General features: G+C 44.6%; 2 protein-coding genes across 3 annotated transcripts; both read left to right on the top strand.

The window, feature by feature from the left end:
• Nucleotides 1–35: 35 nt before the first annotated feature.
• LOC139340082 (nocturnin-like) lies at nt 36–14,685 on the top strand. 2 transcript variants are annotated; one of them, XM_070975703.1, is made up of 6 exons: nt 36–185; nt 3,935–4,197; nt 11,444–11,586; nt 11,706–11,859; nt 12,407–12,738; nt 12,823–14,685. In XM_070975703.1, exons 3-6 carry the CDS (start codon nt 11,452–11,454, stop codon nt 13,339–13,341), a joined length of 1,140 nt encoding a protein of 379 aa, XP_070831804.1. In that variant the 5' UTR covers nt 36–185; nt 3,935–4,197; nt 11,444–11,451; the 3' UTR covers nt 13,342–14,685. The 2 variants fall into 2 exon arrangements, with proteins under 2 accessions (XP_070831804.1, XP_070831794.1); XM_070975693.1 differs by lacking the exons at nt 36–185; nt 3,935–4,197 and adding an exon at nt 9,438–9,658.
• On the top strand, nt 616–2,832 carry ccdc175 (coiled-coil domain containing 175). Its single transcript, XM_070988472.1, has one exon. The coding sequence runs from the start codon at nt 616–618 to the stop codon at nt 2,830–2,832; it is 2,217 nt and encodes a 738-aa protein (XP_070844573.1).
• Nucleotides 14,686–14,692: the final 7 nt, after the last annotated feature.

Raw genomic sequence — 14,692 nt, 5'->3', positions numbered from 1 at the left:
ATTGCTGTAAATTACGTGAAACTTTCAAATCTGGCAACACCAGGGCTCGCGTATCCTCGCACCGCCGCCCACATTTTGGCGTTAGCTGTTACACTGTGTGAACTGACTTGTGTTTTCCGCTCAACAATTACACACATCTTGTGAAGCGGAGGTTGTTTCTGAATGTCTTCTCTGGAGTTTCTCAGGTGAGCATTAAACCCGCTGCTGATGAGCTTCCAGCATTTCTATCGCTAAGTTAAATTTTTCTGGACAGTAGCTACGACAGGTTGACATGTAGCAAACACACTTCTGTGTTTCAAATGCGAAGGTCACCCGACCTCTCTGTTTATCTAAACTTAGCTTTGGCTTAATTGTTGCTGTTAATAACAAACTTAGTGACGACAATTGTGTGGTTTCACATAATGGCGATTAGCTTATGTTTAGCCACAGCTAAAAATGTTATGGCCTCTCTGGCTTGCCGTAGCATGCTGTCATTTCTGTGGTGGGACTACTGTTGCCACGGCGACCCCACTCACAAATTATCGGTGGTAGAACTAACTGAACTTAAAACGACAGATACACCGTCGAGCACTCAAGACACAACAGACACCTAAAACAAAGCACACACGGATAAAAATGGCTTCTTGTCTGGTCCCCGACTTCCCGGCCGTCATGGTCGCTCTCGAGCATTTAAAGGAACTGGACAAGCAGCTGCAAGAGGACGGGATACCTTTCGCACCTGAAGCCAGCCTCCATCTGGCAGAGATAACTGCTGCTATCACTGAGCTGGAGGCGGACCGGCGTGCTGCTCACGAACATTTAGAAGTGGAGACTATAGAAAACAGCAAACTAAGACATCAAATTGACAATATAAGAGAAACAACGAGCCAGGAAATTATGGCTGACGTAGCAGCAGCCCGGGCATCCAATGCTGAGGAGATTGAGCAGCTGCACAAAGACCTCAATGCAGTCTCTCAGCTCCAAGAAGCCACCATGAAGAGGCAGGGAGCCCTCTTGAGCCAAAATGAAGTGCTGTACCCAGAGCGAGAGCAGGTGAAGGCTCAGCACGAAGAGATCGTTGCTGATCTGAATGATCAAATCACCTTTAAATATGGCTTACAGATGCAGCTAGATCAGACAAAGGAGCATATAGAGGAGCTGAAGTCCTGCAGTGCTGCTGTCGAGCAGGATAAGATAACACTGCAGCAGAACATGGTGCTGGAGAGAGAGGCTGTCACTGTGAAGCAAGACAACCTGTCCAGGGAAGTGGACCAGGTGGAGGGGGAAATTAAGCAGCAGAAACAAGCAGTCAGGAGGAGCAGAAGAGAGCTGGACAGAGTTAATGTCAAGAAACGAGAGACTCATAATCATCTGGGCGAGCTCATGATTCACGTGGCCAGGCTGGAGAGCAGTTTACAAAGACTGACGGTGTCTCGGTGTCAGTGTGAGGCACAGCTGGGGGGGGGGATCCAGAAACATCAGGAATTGAGGCAACAGAGACAGACACTGAAGAAAGAGCTGTGTGAGTTAAGGGAGGCCTTCAGAGTTGCTGTCCAGGGTCTTAAAGAAGAAATTGCCATGATGGAAGATAAAATAGAGGAGGGTCGAGCGTTAAGATTGCTCCGGCAAAACTCCCTGGCTCAAATCTATGAGAGATTCAAGCACCAGCACGAGGAAGAGAATGAAGTGAGAGCAGAGCATCTCCATGTCTCACAGCAGCTGGAGCGATCCAAGCTGCAGCTGGAGGATCGCATTGCCTCCATAGTCAAACACAGAAAGGAGATCAAAGAGATGGACAAGCAGATCGCAGACCTCCTGGAGGCTGACACAATCAACAGGCGCGTGTTTGAGAGGAATCAGGAAGAGATGTGTAGTAATGTGGATACAGAGAAGAGAAACATCAGCCATCTTGAGGAGGAGAAGAGGCAGGCAACGAGGCTGTTGGACGAGGCGAAGAGGAAGCAGGAGGAGCACGTGGCCAAGATGACCTCTGATATCCGCAGCGTCAGGAGGAGGTACCAGGAGCTTCAACAAGAGGAGGCCGCACTCCAGCAGCGTCAGCCCAGGAGTGCAGATGCTGACTTGCTGATGAGCCATGTAACCCAGTGTGAGGTGGAGTACAGACAGAGAGAAAGCAAACACCATCAGGAAATAGAGCAGTACACTGCACAGACTGAGAGCATTATGAGGAGCAACGAGGAGAAGCAGAGGGAGGTGGAGGAGAAAGAGCAGGTGCTGAAGGAGGTGGAAGCAAAGTGCGATGAAGAGAAATCCAGGCAAAGGAGGCTGGAAATGCTCACCTGTGAGCTGAGGAGGAAGAGGAACGATCTGGAGCTGTCGATTCAGAGGATGAAGGAGAAAACCAGCTCTCTGCTTCAGCCCAAAGAGGAAATGAAGGCTGAGCTGGAGGAGCTGCGAGAAAGTTACATGGACGTTCTGGGCAAACAGGCGTCAGATCTAAGAGCTGCAGAGGTGAGCATCTATGACAATAGAGTGAAACTGGAGCAGGTCAGCATGGAGAACAGCAGGCTGCTTCTCTGTATCACACAGATGACAGAAGCTGTGAGCAGAGCCAGGGAGGACAAAGACACATACAGGCAGGAGATTCACCAGCTCAAGCGGGACATAAAGGCCACGTTTGAGACTTTACAGGAGGCATGGAGGGAGGAGTTCTTGGTAACTGAGGACTGTCAGAGCAGGGATGGTGCTCTGTTTGTGTCAATGAGTGCCATTGTTAACTGTCTGAAGACCAGGAGACAACAATTAGGCCATGTGAGGACACTCCTACACCAACAACTGTTGGACTTCAGCAAACGACTGGGAGATAAAACACCTGTAGAACAGAAGAGTTGAGTTGAATAATGTCTCTGATTCTGTGTCACAAAGAGTTAAATGTCTGATGATGAGAATTCAGACAAAACGTATGTCTGGAATCCTCAGAGTTAATATTGATTTGTAATAAAAACTTAAAATAAAGCACACAGCTGTAAGTCAAGTCTGTTATCTGTATTTTTAATGTCGGCTCATCAACAGGTCTTTTTCACAGAAGACATTTTAACATGTCACACCAGGAAAAGCACAGGTAGAAATAATAAATGACGGTTGAATTTCATGCAGCTGCTTCACTTTCAGGGTCCAGATATTGTCCATGGTGACTTGGACAACTGAATAGATCAGATCCACTATTAATGTTATTGGAAACACGGCAAAATCTCTGCAGTACGAATGAATTGTTTACCAGTCTATACTATACTATGCACTCAGTAGGTTAAATAGCAGTTATCAGTATGTGTGATCTTTGATAGTAATAATAAGGCAGCTTGTAGAGAAACAGTGAATTCAGATCTCTTTTTGAATGGGGCCTTGCATGCACTCTGTGTTGTGGTTCTCTCCCCCATGTGCCCACCTGAAAGTATTGCTAACCGCTTCCCAAAGTTAAAGGTTCACTTTCTGTGCAGAGTCAAAGCAGGTAAAATAGAGAAGTACCAAGTTCCTGTGTGACACACACATTAACATAAAAACCATGAAGAAAGCATGACAAACTAAACAAACAGCTTAAGTCTGTCCTCGAGACATTCTCCTTTTATTAATCATTATTTAAATCACACGGTTTTAACACCACTGCTGTTTTTTTACTTTCTTCTGCTGCCGTTGTGATGCTGTTATTCAGTAGAAATACAGACTGTTCTTTCTTTATGCTGCATGTGTATTTGTTTCATTACTAGCTTGTTTGTTCCTTTTCTTCTTTGTATCAGAGTGTACAGGAATTCCACAAATTTCCACTAATTCTAGCTTGCAACTCACATGCTAGCTTTTTCCCTCTTAAAATATTGATAAATGCTTTAGTTTTTAGTGAAGCAAACCAAACCATGTCAAGATGAAATGGAAAATTGGAAAGAAAATTATTAACTGATAAGTTTGAAGAAAACACGGCATTGCTTTTCTGTCTTTTCAGACTTACAGTGTGAGGACTGTGCAGCTCCCACCAGCAGATGGCAGAAGAGACCGGGCTTCTCTCCACTGTGACCTTCCCCTGCAGCTAGAGGGTCAAGCAACCACCCACTTCCCTCTGAACAAAAACATGCAGACACATGCACAGAGAGGTGCAGTCCCAGCGTCTGTGTCATACACTGCTAGAGCCACATAGAGGCAGAGGACGATAGCTGAGCAACAAGGCAGCAGCTGAAGGAGCACCAGCAGGTTATTCCTGTAAAGAAGGTAAGTCAAGACGTGAACATGAAGAAAACTTTACTCTGAACTCCTTTGTGCCGCGTGATCCAGCAGCTCCAGAGTGTGAAAAAAGTCCATTTCCACACGCACTCACCACCTCTGCATTGACTCTTGATTATTTATCAGGGCAGAGATGATAAGTCTGTATGGGAATTGACTTTTTCCTTTGGATGCTTGAGGAATTTAATTCCCTTCACCGCAAAAAAAGACAAAGCAAGTGCTGTGTGTCACCTTTACTCAGGCTGTGTCATAAAACCTATTTGACCTGTTTTTCACCTGTGAGTCATGTGGATATCTTCAGTTATCTTCAGCTGAAGGACACATGCTGCTGTAAAGTTGGAAGACTCTTTCAGTGCTTTTTATTTTCAGTCTCAGCTGAGATGAAAACAGCTCACTTTTAAGTTCTGAAAAGAACATTTTGAAGATATAAAAGCTTCTGATAAGGTCTCTGAATGCTGACCGTACTCATTACAGCAACACTGCTAACAAGTGGTTCTTATGAATTAACATTGTCTTTAGGGCACAGGACGGGGCCCTCCACTGTTTTTTAAATGGAAGAATCAGTTTGCTAGTAATGAGAAGTACTACTCAGCCTGTGAATGAAGCAAAATCTGAGAAAATAATTCAGAATTATACACAGGACATGTTTCTGATCTCACCACATTAGTCGTCTCCTCTTTAAATACAACCCCAGTTCCAAAAAAGTTGGGATGCTAACATTAATAAAATCAGAATGCAGTCATTTGCAGACAAACTGTGTTCACTGACAGCAGTTTTCCAAAGTCTTCCTGAGCCCATGTAGTAACATCCTTTACACAATCATATGTTCACAAAGTGGTGAACCTCTCTCCATCCTCGCTTGTGAATGACTGAGCCTTCCCAGGATGCCCCTTTCATACCCAATCATGATACGATCACCTGTTACCAATGAACCTGTTTACCTGTGGAATGATCCAAACAGGTGTTTCTGGAACATTCCACATCTTTCCCAGACTTTAGTTGCTCCTGTCCCAACTTGTCTGAAAGGTGTTGCTGAATCAAATTTAGAATATATTTGCAAAAATCGATGAAGCTGATGAGGTCAAACATTAAAATGTATTTTCTTTGTGCTGTTTTCAGTACATCACATGTCAAAATGGATCAGCAAGTCATCACATTCTCTTTGTTTTTCACAGCTTTCCCATCTTCAGGGTCAGGGTTGTCAGATATGAAGTTGATTTCAGATGTAAGACTGAAGGTGACATGTCCTTTGCATTATGTGACAGTATAAACAGGCTGCTGATGTGATTCTGTCATCGTTACTTATATAGTCTCATACTGTACTATGAGAAGGGGCACAAGAGCTTCATGCTTATGTTTGTTCCCAGCTAAAACAAACTGCCACCATATTTGCTAATGCTACATGCTTATGTGGATTGAGAAGCTCCTTTATGTTGTAGTCACTCAGCTGAGCCTGTCTAAAGGTCAGAGAGTAAAGTAGCAATTCAATATGGCAAACTAGATATCATACATGATACCACACACACACATACACTCACACATACATCTGTACACACATTAAAGGCCCAGCGTGTAGGATGTAGTGGCATCTCTCAGTGAGGTTGCAGACTGCAGCCAGCTGAACACCTCTTCTCACCCTCCACTACGGTGGCTGAGAAGAAAAATATGAAACACTAAGGAATTCTCGAGCGCAGTGTTTAGTTTGTCTATTCAGGGCTACTGTAGAAACATGGTGGTACCTCATGGTGGACTCTGTGGAAGATGACTCCTCTCACTGGAGATACAAAAGGGCTCATTCTGAGGTAATTCTTATTTTCAGGTGATTATACACGAATGAAAACATAACTATGAATATTATGTGACATTTCTACTAGCTGAACCGCCTAAATCCTACTCACTGGAACTCTTAAGTTTAGGATTTAAGAAAATATTCAAATGAGATGGCAGAATTTTGGGAGAGCTTTGGATCTTTGCAGTTAAAAACGGTCTTTTATGGATCTCTGTGTGCTCAGGTAACAAAATGTTTATTTTTCATTAGCAACGCTAGCAGCAATATAGTCTGTCAGCCAGTCCACTTCTTTAGTCCAGACTGAAATATGTAAACAACTGTTGGTCATCCAGACCGTGACCCCCCCCCCCCCCCCCCCCCCCCCAGGATGAATTGCAAAAATATTAGTGATCCATTTCACCATTTTGCCAAGTACTCACCAAATATCAGAATAACTATCGCGTACTCATCAGCCTCGCTGTACTTTGTGTTCAGTGCTAATTAGCAAATGCTAGCATGCCAACCTTCTAAACTAAGATACTGATCATAAACATCATACGTGCCAGCTGAACGTTAGCATGGTAGCATTATGACATCAGGACTGAGGCCAAAGCACCACTGTGTCTACACACAGCCTCATACAGCCACAAGCATCACCATAGATCTGAATCCAGAGATACATTTAGAACTGCATAATCTGACATTTCCTACACAACAGGAGGCCTGAAGGCAGTGTTACACATTAAGAGAACAAACATGTAAGACCTGTCTGATGCAGAGGCACCCGGGTTTAAAGACGTCTCCGTAGATTCAAATGTGTTTTCTTTATACACAATAAGATCACAAATAGAACCATCACAGTGAAGTTGAGCCGCTGTGACATCACAGACACACACACACACACACACACACACACACACACACACACACACACACACACACACACACACAACCTCACAAATTGTAATATAATTAGGCTGCTGCCCTTCAATGTGGAAATGTCAATATGCCACTAAAGGCTGCAGTGACATACTTTCTCTCTCTCTCATACACACACACACACACACACACATACACGCACGCACGCACACACACACACACACACACACACACACACACACACGTATACACAGCATCTCTCCCTTGCGCTCACCTTAATCAAACCACTACAATAAATTATTCTGCCTGGACCCACAAGAGGTTGGCTACAGGATATGAGTCACACTGCCCTGACACACACACACACACACACACACACACACACACACACACACACACACACACACACACACACACGTTGCACATTATCAATGAAGGCTCATTCCTCCTGTGTGGACGTTTTGTTGCTTGATGGTTTTTTACCCCTGCTGGTTTAAAAACAGCCTCCTTGCTGTAGAAATCATGTGTTTCAGTATCACGCTGGTGCCGACCACAATGTGTCGTGACTTGTAGTAAATGCGTAGCGACTCTGCACAGCCGGAGTCTTGCGTCTACAGACGTGAGTCATCACTCACTAGTCAACAGAGCTTTTAGTTAGTATGTCTGCTCACCTGCTCGCTGACACGCTGACGTCAAAGCAACACAGTGGAAGATGAAGGCGTTTGCTCCTTGACTCCATTCTGTTGGATTAAGGGATCCGAATAGAGAAGAAGAGTAGGGCTTTGTCTCTGCTCATGCAACATCAGACTTATTTTGATCATAGGAATTTGTCTCGTTTATATTCGTAGAGGAACAGGTGGATGTTTCACTGAGCTCTCTGCAGAATACTGATTTGGGCTCAGACACTGTTTGCTGCCATTTTCACATTTTCATTCCACATACTTGTGTGGTTTTGTTCCAGGAACGATCTGCTATACTTTACCTGTGCAACACTGATTACTGCCATTAAGAACAGCAGTGTTCACAGGCGATAACCTGTACAATCAAGGAAGGATGTCTGTATACACAACCCTCCATACTGGTGCTTCACAACCTTTATGGCTTTTCATGCCAACAGTGGTTGTCAAGCTGGGGCGTCAGGACCTTTCAAGGAGTCAAACGTTGCTTTCTTTGTGTGAATTTTAGGATCATTTCACCTCTTCAGGTCAAATTATTCAAATAAGACAAAGCTTTGTTCAAAAATCTGGAATCATATTGATGATGTTCTTCTTTCCTTCAATAATGGCTATTTTAACATGGATAAAAACTGTGTAATTCAGATATCAGTATTATTATTTACACTTGAAATAGTTTGGGGCCCAAAAGAAGAAGACTTAAATCTTCCATTCAGTCCATGTCTCCTCAGTATTGAGTGACAGGGGAGAATACAGGTCCAACTATTTTTTGCCCCAAATATCCTTCAAGTTTGAATTTGTTTTCCTTCAAAGTCTTCACTTCAAATATCACAGGAGTCTGGACAGACATGCATGTCAACTGCAGCTTGACTGTTTGGTGGAGACGTTCAACCATGAGGTTGTAGTTCTAGTTTTTAAGATTCCTTTTGCCTTTTTTGGATAACAGAGGCAGACAGGAAAGTCAGAGAGGGTAGGACATGGCAACAGAGGTCGCTGGCTGGAGTCACACCTGCTACATTGCGGCAGCTATGGAATCCGTCCAAAAGTGTTGAGATGTTTCAGTCTGGACCAAAATGGTGGACTGCCTGACTGACACTGCTAACGTGGCTGAAAAGTCACCGCAGTTTCTACTTCCACTCCCTTTTCACAGTTTGTATGTCATTCATTTAAATCATTTGACTCTCCAGTATTTCACAAAAAGAAGATTAGTGAGGAAAAAAACTAGAGTTATGTCTTAAATGAGATGACCCCTCACATTCGTGACGTGAGCCCTTAGCGAGGCCTCAGGCCACAGGTTGGGAACTGCTGCTTCTTGCTGTAGTTATTCTGTCTCAATGAACGAAGTCGATGCGAGCCCGAAATATTACTAAATCTTGCTAAAGTTGGAAAAGTGCAATGTCCTACATGGAAAATAACACTGAGCGGTGATGTAACGTCACTGACGATAATCTGTGATCAACCTGACCAGGGTGCTGTCACAACATGCGAAGTGAGGAACTTGTTCTTGCAAAACATGCACACACTCATACATGCACACACGCATGTATGCACCGCTGACATCGACTTGCTCTCCGTCCTGATCCTGACATGTTTTGCTCAGTGTTCAGGCGACAGCCCAAACAACATATCTGTCAGTAATATATGTGCTACACACTCAGCTCGTGTGTGTGAGCGCAGGTGTCCGTTGTGCAGTGTGTCCCTCTCTCTCCACCGGCACATGGCCTGTAATACTCCATATGGCCTGATGACGTCTATGCTTCCTAATCTCTCTCTCTCTCTCTCTCTCTCTCTCTCTCTCTCTCTCTCTCTCTCTCTCTCTCCCTCTCTCTCTGTCTCTCTCTCTCTCCCTCTCTCTCTCTCTCTCTCTCTCTGTCTCTCTCTCTCTCTCTCTCTCCCCCCGAGGCTTTATAGGCAGCAGTGAGCAGTCAGATTTCCACAATCACACAGAGAGCAACACATCTGTCACACTCTCCCCTTGTCGTGAAAAAACTTGGAGTGTAGCCAGGAAGCTTAAATCAGCTGACGCAAACCGTACAATACCTGGGATAGCAGCGTTCAAGAGAGGCGTTAAGGACAATTTACTGAAGCGCAGAGTTAACATTGCTGTGGACAGTGATGGACACTATGGGTAAGAGGCAGCTGTTGTTTATTTTAATATATGAGGTCATATTTGGATGTATAGTACCTGCTTTATACACATGACCATGTCTTTTTGCGTGGTACAAGATCAGAGGTGGAAGGTTTTACAGCGACGGTGATGCTGTGGAGCAGACAGCGTTGATTTAATCGTATTGAGTGTGACTGCTGCTGGCATGTATATCGATCAACATGGACCCTCATAATAATTAACAGGCATGTCTGACAGAGTCAATGCACCAGGGTTTGTGTTACATGCAGACAGGAGTGGTCTCTGGCTGTCTCACTGGAGTCCTGTTATCGCTCACTTGCACATAGAACTGGACAGATTGAACATCAGCGGTCAAACTGCCTCTCATCTCTCCTTTTATAGTCATACAGTTCTGGTGTAGAAGAAGGAGCATTAGTCTCAATTGACAGAGCAGAGGTCAGTCTCAGATTTGTGAATATAAATGAATGAGCCTGTTCTCTCTCTTCAAAACTACCAGTCAGTTTGACCCATATCGGTTTGACCCACTGCAGTTCAAAGTTCTCACAAACAGCCATCTTGTTAGAGACCCATGGAGGTAGAAAGAAGTGTGTGTGTGTGTGTGTGTATGTGTGCGCGCACCCATGTATTACTCATGTTGTGGGGACAAAAATCTGTTTACACAGTCACATTGTGGGGACTCACCTGCCTTATGGGGACAAAATGCAGGTCCCCTTAATGTAAATCACAAAATTTTAGGGTGCAGATTGAGGATAGGGTTACAGGTTAGATGAGGTTAGATTAGGTAGGCTCCAGGAAATGAATGTTGAAATGAAAGTCTATGTAATGTTCCCACAAGTGATGAAAACCCCATGTTGTGTGTGTGTGTGCGCACATGACAGTGCTTATTATCAACAGGGTGTGACCTCTACAAAGTAAAATATACTATTAAAAAGGGAAAGTTTCCTCCCTTTAGTGCTGCTCTATTGAACACTGCTGGACTATCCAGCAGTGTGAGAGTTTATTCATGGCAGTTAAAAGAGCTATTACCAATGTTTTTCTATTAACTCTGGGTTAAATGGCTGAGTCGTATGAAAGGCATTGTTCATAGCGACAAACTCTCAGCAGCTCTCTCAGGTGAGCGTTAAAGAGCCAGATATTTCCCTCAGGAGACGATGAAGACCAAAAAGGGAGTTAAAAGAGGAGGGAATCTTGGACTTTCATGAGTTAGCTTGACAGAAACACGACTCCAAATAAATGCTAATGTTGCTCCATGTCTGCTTGATGTGTTAAGAAGCAGCTGTTTGCTCACACACTGGCCAAGAAAAGGTCATAAGGTCAGTGTGTTCTGTTTACAGAACACACTGACCTTATGACCTGCTATTGCAGTCTAAACTACTACACATCAAACATGATCAAAGAGTGGGATGTGGCCAATAACTTATTTCAACTCATCTGTTAAAACTGTTAATAGTCTGTGACAGTCGCTGGGAGACATCAGTGTTATTTTTAGGTTGCTGTAATGATTCAGTTCACATGTGAGTGGACAGATGTTGAAGGGGGACGGACAGCGAGCTGAGCTCCACCCGTGCAGCTGCACTGAGATTTGTCTCAGTGAGGCTGCTCCAGAGGACTCAGCAGCTGAGAGTGGAGCCTGTGAGAAGCTGAAGGTCAACGAACACAGTAAACAGAAAACTATCTGACAGCACGTGAAGCAGCACCACCTGCTCGTCAGAGGTGTCCCTTACCGTGAACCTACAGACGAGTTTAAAATGTACATTCGTCACCACCTTTGTCTGTTTCTTCCAGTTTGTCCAATGGGTGGAGGGGCCACCAGGCTGTACAGCACCCTGACTCAGACCCTCAGCAGCAGCTCTCCTCTCGCCCTCCCTCCATCCCATCTGGATCCCCACCCTCCTGCAGACACAGCCCTGGATCCGGCTTTCTGTCAGGTGCCTCCTTCTCTTCTGTTCACAGTGCAGGTTTCACAGAATGAGACGCAGGAATCATGTTTGTACGTCTATCTGAACCCTGAACTGAAATACATGTCATGTTTGTCTTGCTGGAGCAGAAGGGGTCCGATCCAGCGGAGCTGCTTCGACAGTGTGAGGAGGCCCTCAGGGACAGACCGCATCGCTTCAACAGGAAGTTTACTCACCTCAATGATGGAGACAGCGCCCCCGGCAGCCCCATCAGGGTGATGCAATGGAACATACTGGCCCAAGGTAGACTGCTTTTAGCCTAGTCTCAGATCACGTCACACTGTTTGGGCTTTGATGTGTCTAATGACACATTTTAATTTAAAAAACAGTTCTAGAAAAAAGTGTGGAAGCATGTGATGATATGATGATACAAATGGCTTTCAAATTGTGTGCTAATCCTTATTCCTGGTGATTTAACACAGGTCAGTTGGAGATACTCGGTCTTGACCTTCCCTCCATTTGCTTCTATTCATTAAAGCAGCAGTAATCAGTGTTTTTCTATTAACCATCGGATCAAATGTGGGGAAAGGGGTTTCTGATAGTGATGGACCCACAAATATTTATCACCTCTCTGCAGTTTCCTTCCTCCACGGAGCATTTTAGGCTCTTTCAGCTCATTGTTTTGGTTTTACAGCCCACAAGGTAACTGTTGTGGTTTCCTTTTTTTAAGCATGAACAAGTTGCAGCGAGGAGATATCCAGATGGAACACTTGGATGATGGAGCGTTGTTTAGCTACTCAAGGTTAACTCTTTACCTAAGTGTGATCTCCTTCTGTCCCCTGTCCTTCAGCTCTGGGCGAAGGACTTGACAGTTTTGTCCAGTGTCCCCTGGAGGCCCTCAGCTGGTCCCGCAGGAAGTACCTCATCCTAGAAGAGATCCTCACCTACCGACCTCATATCCTGTGTCTGCAGGAAGTTGACCACTACTACGACACCTTCCAGCCGGTTCTGGCAGGCCTGGGTTACAGCAGTAACTTTTGCCCGAAGCCCTGGTCGCCGTGCCTGGGTGTGGAGGGCAACAATGGTCCCGACGGCTGCGCGCTGTTCTTCGATCAGTCGCGCTACGAGTTTCTGGACAGCATGAACATACGGCTTTCTGCCATGAGGATTCCAACCAATCAGGTGGGTAGAATCTGTTAAAAGGTGCACATGGACACATAAAATCTGGCTCATGAACACCGCTAAAACGCTGCTCTCCTGCCACAGGTTGCTGTGGTGATGATGCTGCGCTGTCGGAGCACAGGCAGATGCTTGTGTGTCGCCGTGACACACCTCAAGGCTCGTTCTGGCTGGGAGTGGCTCCGCAGTGCCCAGGGCTCTGACCTCCTGCGACACCTCCAGACTCTGGTCCAGAAACACACCAGTGGGCCCACAGGCGCTCCTGCCTCTGACATTCCTCTGCTCATATGTGGCGATTTCAATGCAATCCCAACCGAGGAGGTTTACCGCCGTTTCACGGCGTCACCTCTTGGTTTGGACTCGGCCTATAAGAAGCTCAGTCAGGACGGTTTGACTGAGCCAGAGTACACAACATGGAAGATTCGGCCAACAGGGGAATGCTGTACCACTCTGGACTACATCTGGTACAGTCAGGACAGACTGAGAGTAGATGCAGTTTTGGACATGCCCAGTGAGGGACAGATTGGTCCAAACAGGCTTCCATCCTTTAGCTATCCGTCCGACCATCTTTCTCTGGTTTGTGACTTCAGCTTTAAGGACGAGTGATGGGGAAATGAACAACTGGCACACAGGAAGGGACAGTGCTGCGAAGAGACAGAGTCAAGACTGGGTCCTGATCTGTGTGCAGAGGAGACGCCATGTCTGAGCGAACGAGAGAGGAAGAAGAGTTCACACTGCCAATGTACTACAGAGCGACTGACCAAGAGTTTTTTCTGTGGATGTGTGAGGTTTCTATTTGATGACTGTTGCCTATAGAATTACGTAAATTTACTCTGTAAGCTCTCACTGGTTTGCACATTACTTGGACGTTTAGACATTAAAGGGTTAGTTCACCCAAAATACAGAAAACACCAAATTACCCAGTAGTATCTAGTGATGGTATGTACGTTAGTTCAAGCTCCGGGATCCTTTCAGGCAGGGATGGATCGTGATTTTGAAATAGTCATTAAAATGCTAAGAATCACAAGTCTACAACAACTATGCACATCTGAGAGCGAAGCACGCTCACTCTGTGTGTATGTGTGTGTGTGTTTGTGTGTGTGTGTGTGTAAATGAATTGTCCTCTGTGAATATCGAACACTATATTTGCTTGAAATGCCCATTGTCACTTTCAGCTGAATATTACAATGACAGTGCAAACATTTGTTTCAGTGCTAAATGTCATCTACTCTGAACAGAAGAATCAGTGATACAATAACTGGTACGACACACATGAAACCACAGACTGTGGAAATGTGCTGCAATATTTTTGGTCTATCACTTATGAACTGTGACGGTTCTCCTGGGAACACGTCTATTCAACGAGACACGCTGTACTAACTGACAGCTTAGAGACTGGCAGAACCAGCTCATGACCCAATACAGAGTCAGAGCACCGCAGGTTCATGTTCCTGTTGAGGCATTATGATGTATGTGCTTGATTTGCATGTGATACAAAAACACACTTGAACCATTTTTTAAATGTCTAATAACCTTCAATGTCAAAGGATACTTTAGACTATTGTAAACATTTCCAGTACCACACACCAAAGAGAATATTTGTTGATTTGGTGACTTGACTTTAAAGTACCTTGTTTTTTTTTTCCATCTGTGTTCATGTGCATCTCCTCAGCTACACCATGACTGAATATCACCCTGATCTATCTTTGTCTACTTTATTGATGAAACAAGTTCTGTAAACTCAAGTATCAGGATTTAAGAATGTGCAAAGTAACCACAGAAGCAGTTGCACTCAGTGTACTTCTGCTTTGTTGGAAAAATGTTATCACTACTGAAAAAAAGAAAAAAGAAAAAAAAAAACAGGTTACTGCTGATTACATTTGATTTTACAAGTAACCTCCAAGCTTCAATGTAATAAGTTTAAAAAAAATAAATACATAAACCATGATGAAAACAA

Source organism: Chaetodon trifascialis, chromosome 2 (genome assembly GCF_039877785.1).
Source record: "Chaetodon trifascialis isolate fChaTrf1 chromosome 2, fChaTrf1.hap1, whole genome shotgun sequence".
Classification (NCBI taxonomy): domain Eukaryota; kingdom Metazoa; phylum Chordata; class Actinopteri; order Chaetodontiformes; family Chaetodontidae; genus Chaetodon; species Chaetodon trifascialis.
Note: the sequence above shows the minus strand (reverse complement) of the source record. Positions and strands in the feature narration are given on the sequence as shown.

Excerpts from the sequence above, each read along its gene's own strand:
- ccdc175 (XM_070988472.1), top strand. The coding sequence starts at position 616 with ATGGCTTCTTGTCTGGTCCCCGACTTCCCGGCCGTCATGGTCGCTCTC.
- LOC139340082 (XM_070975693.1), top strand. Across the intron at positions 11,587-11,705 it reads TGGATCCGGCTTTCTGTCAG|AAGGGGTCCGATCCAGCGGA; the intron begins GTGCCTCCTTCT and ends TTGCTGGAGCAG. Across the intron at positions 12,739-12,822 it reads TGAGGATTCCAACCAATCAG|GTTGCTGTGGTGATGATGCT; the intron begins GTGGGTAGAATC and ends CTCCTGCCACAG.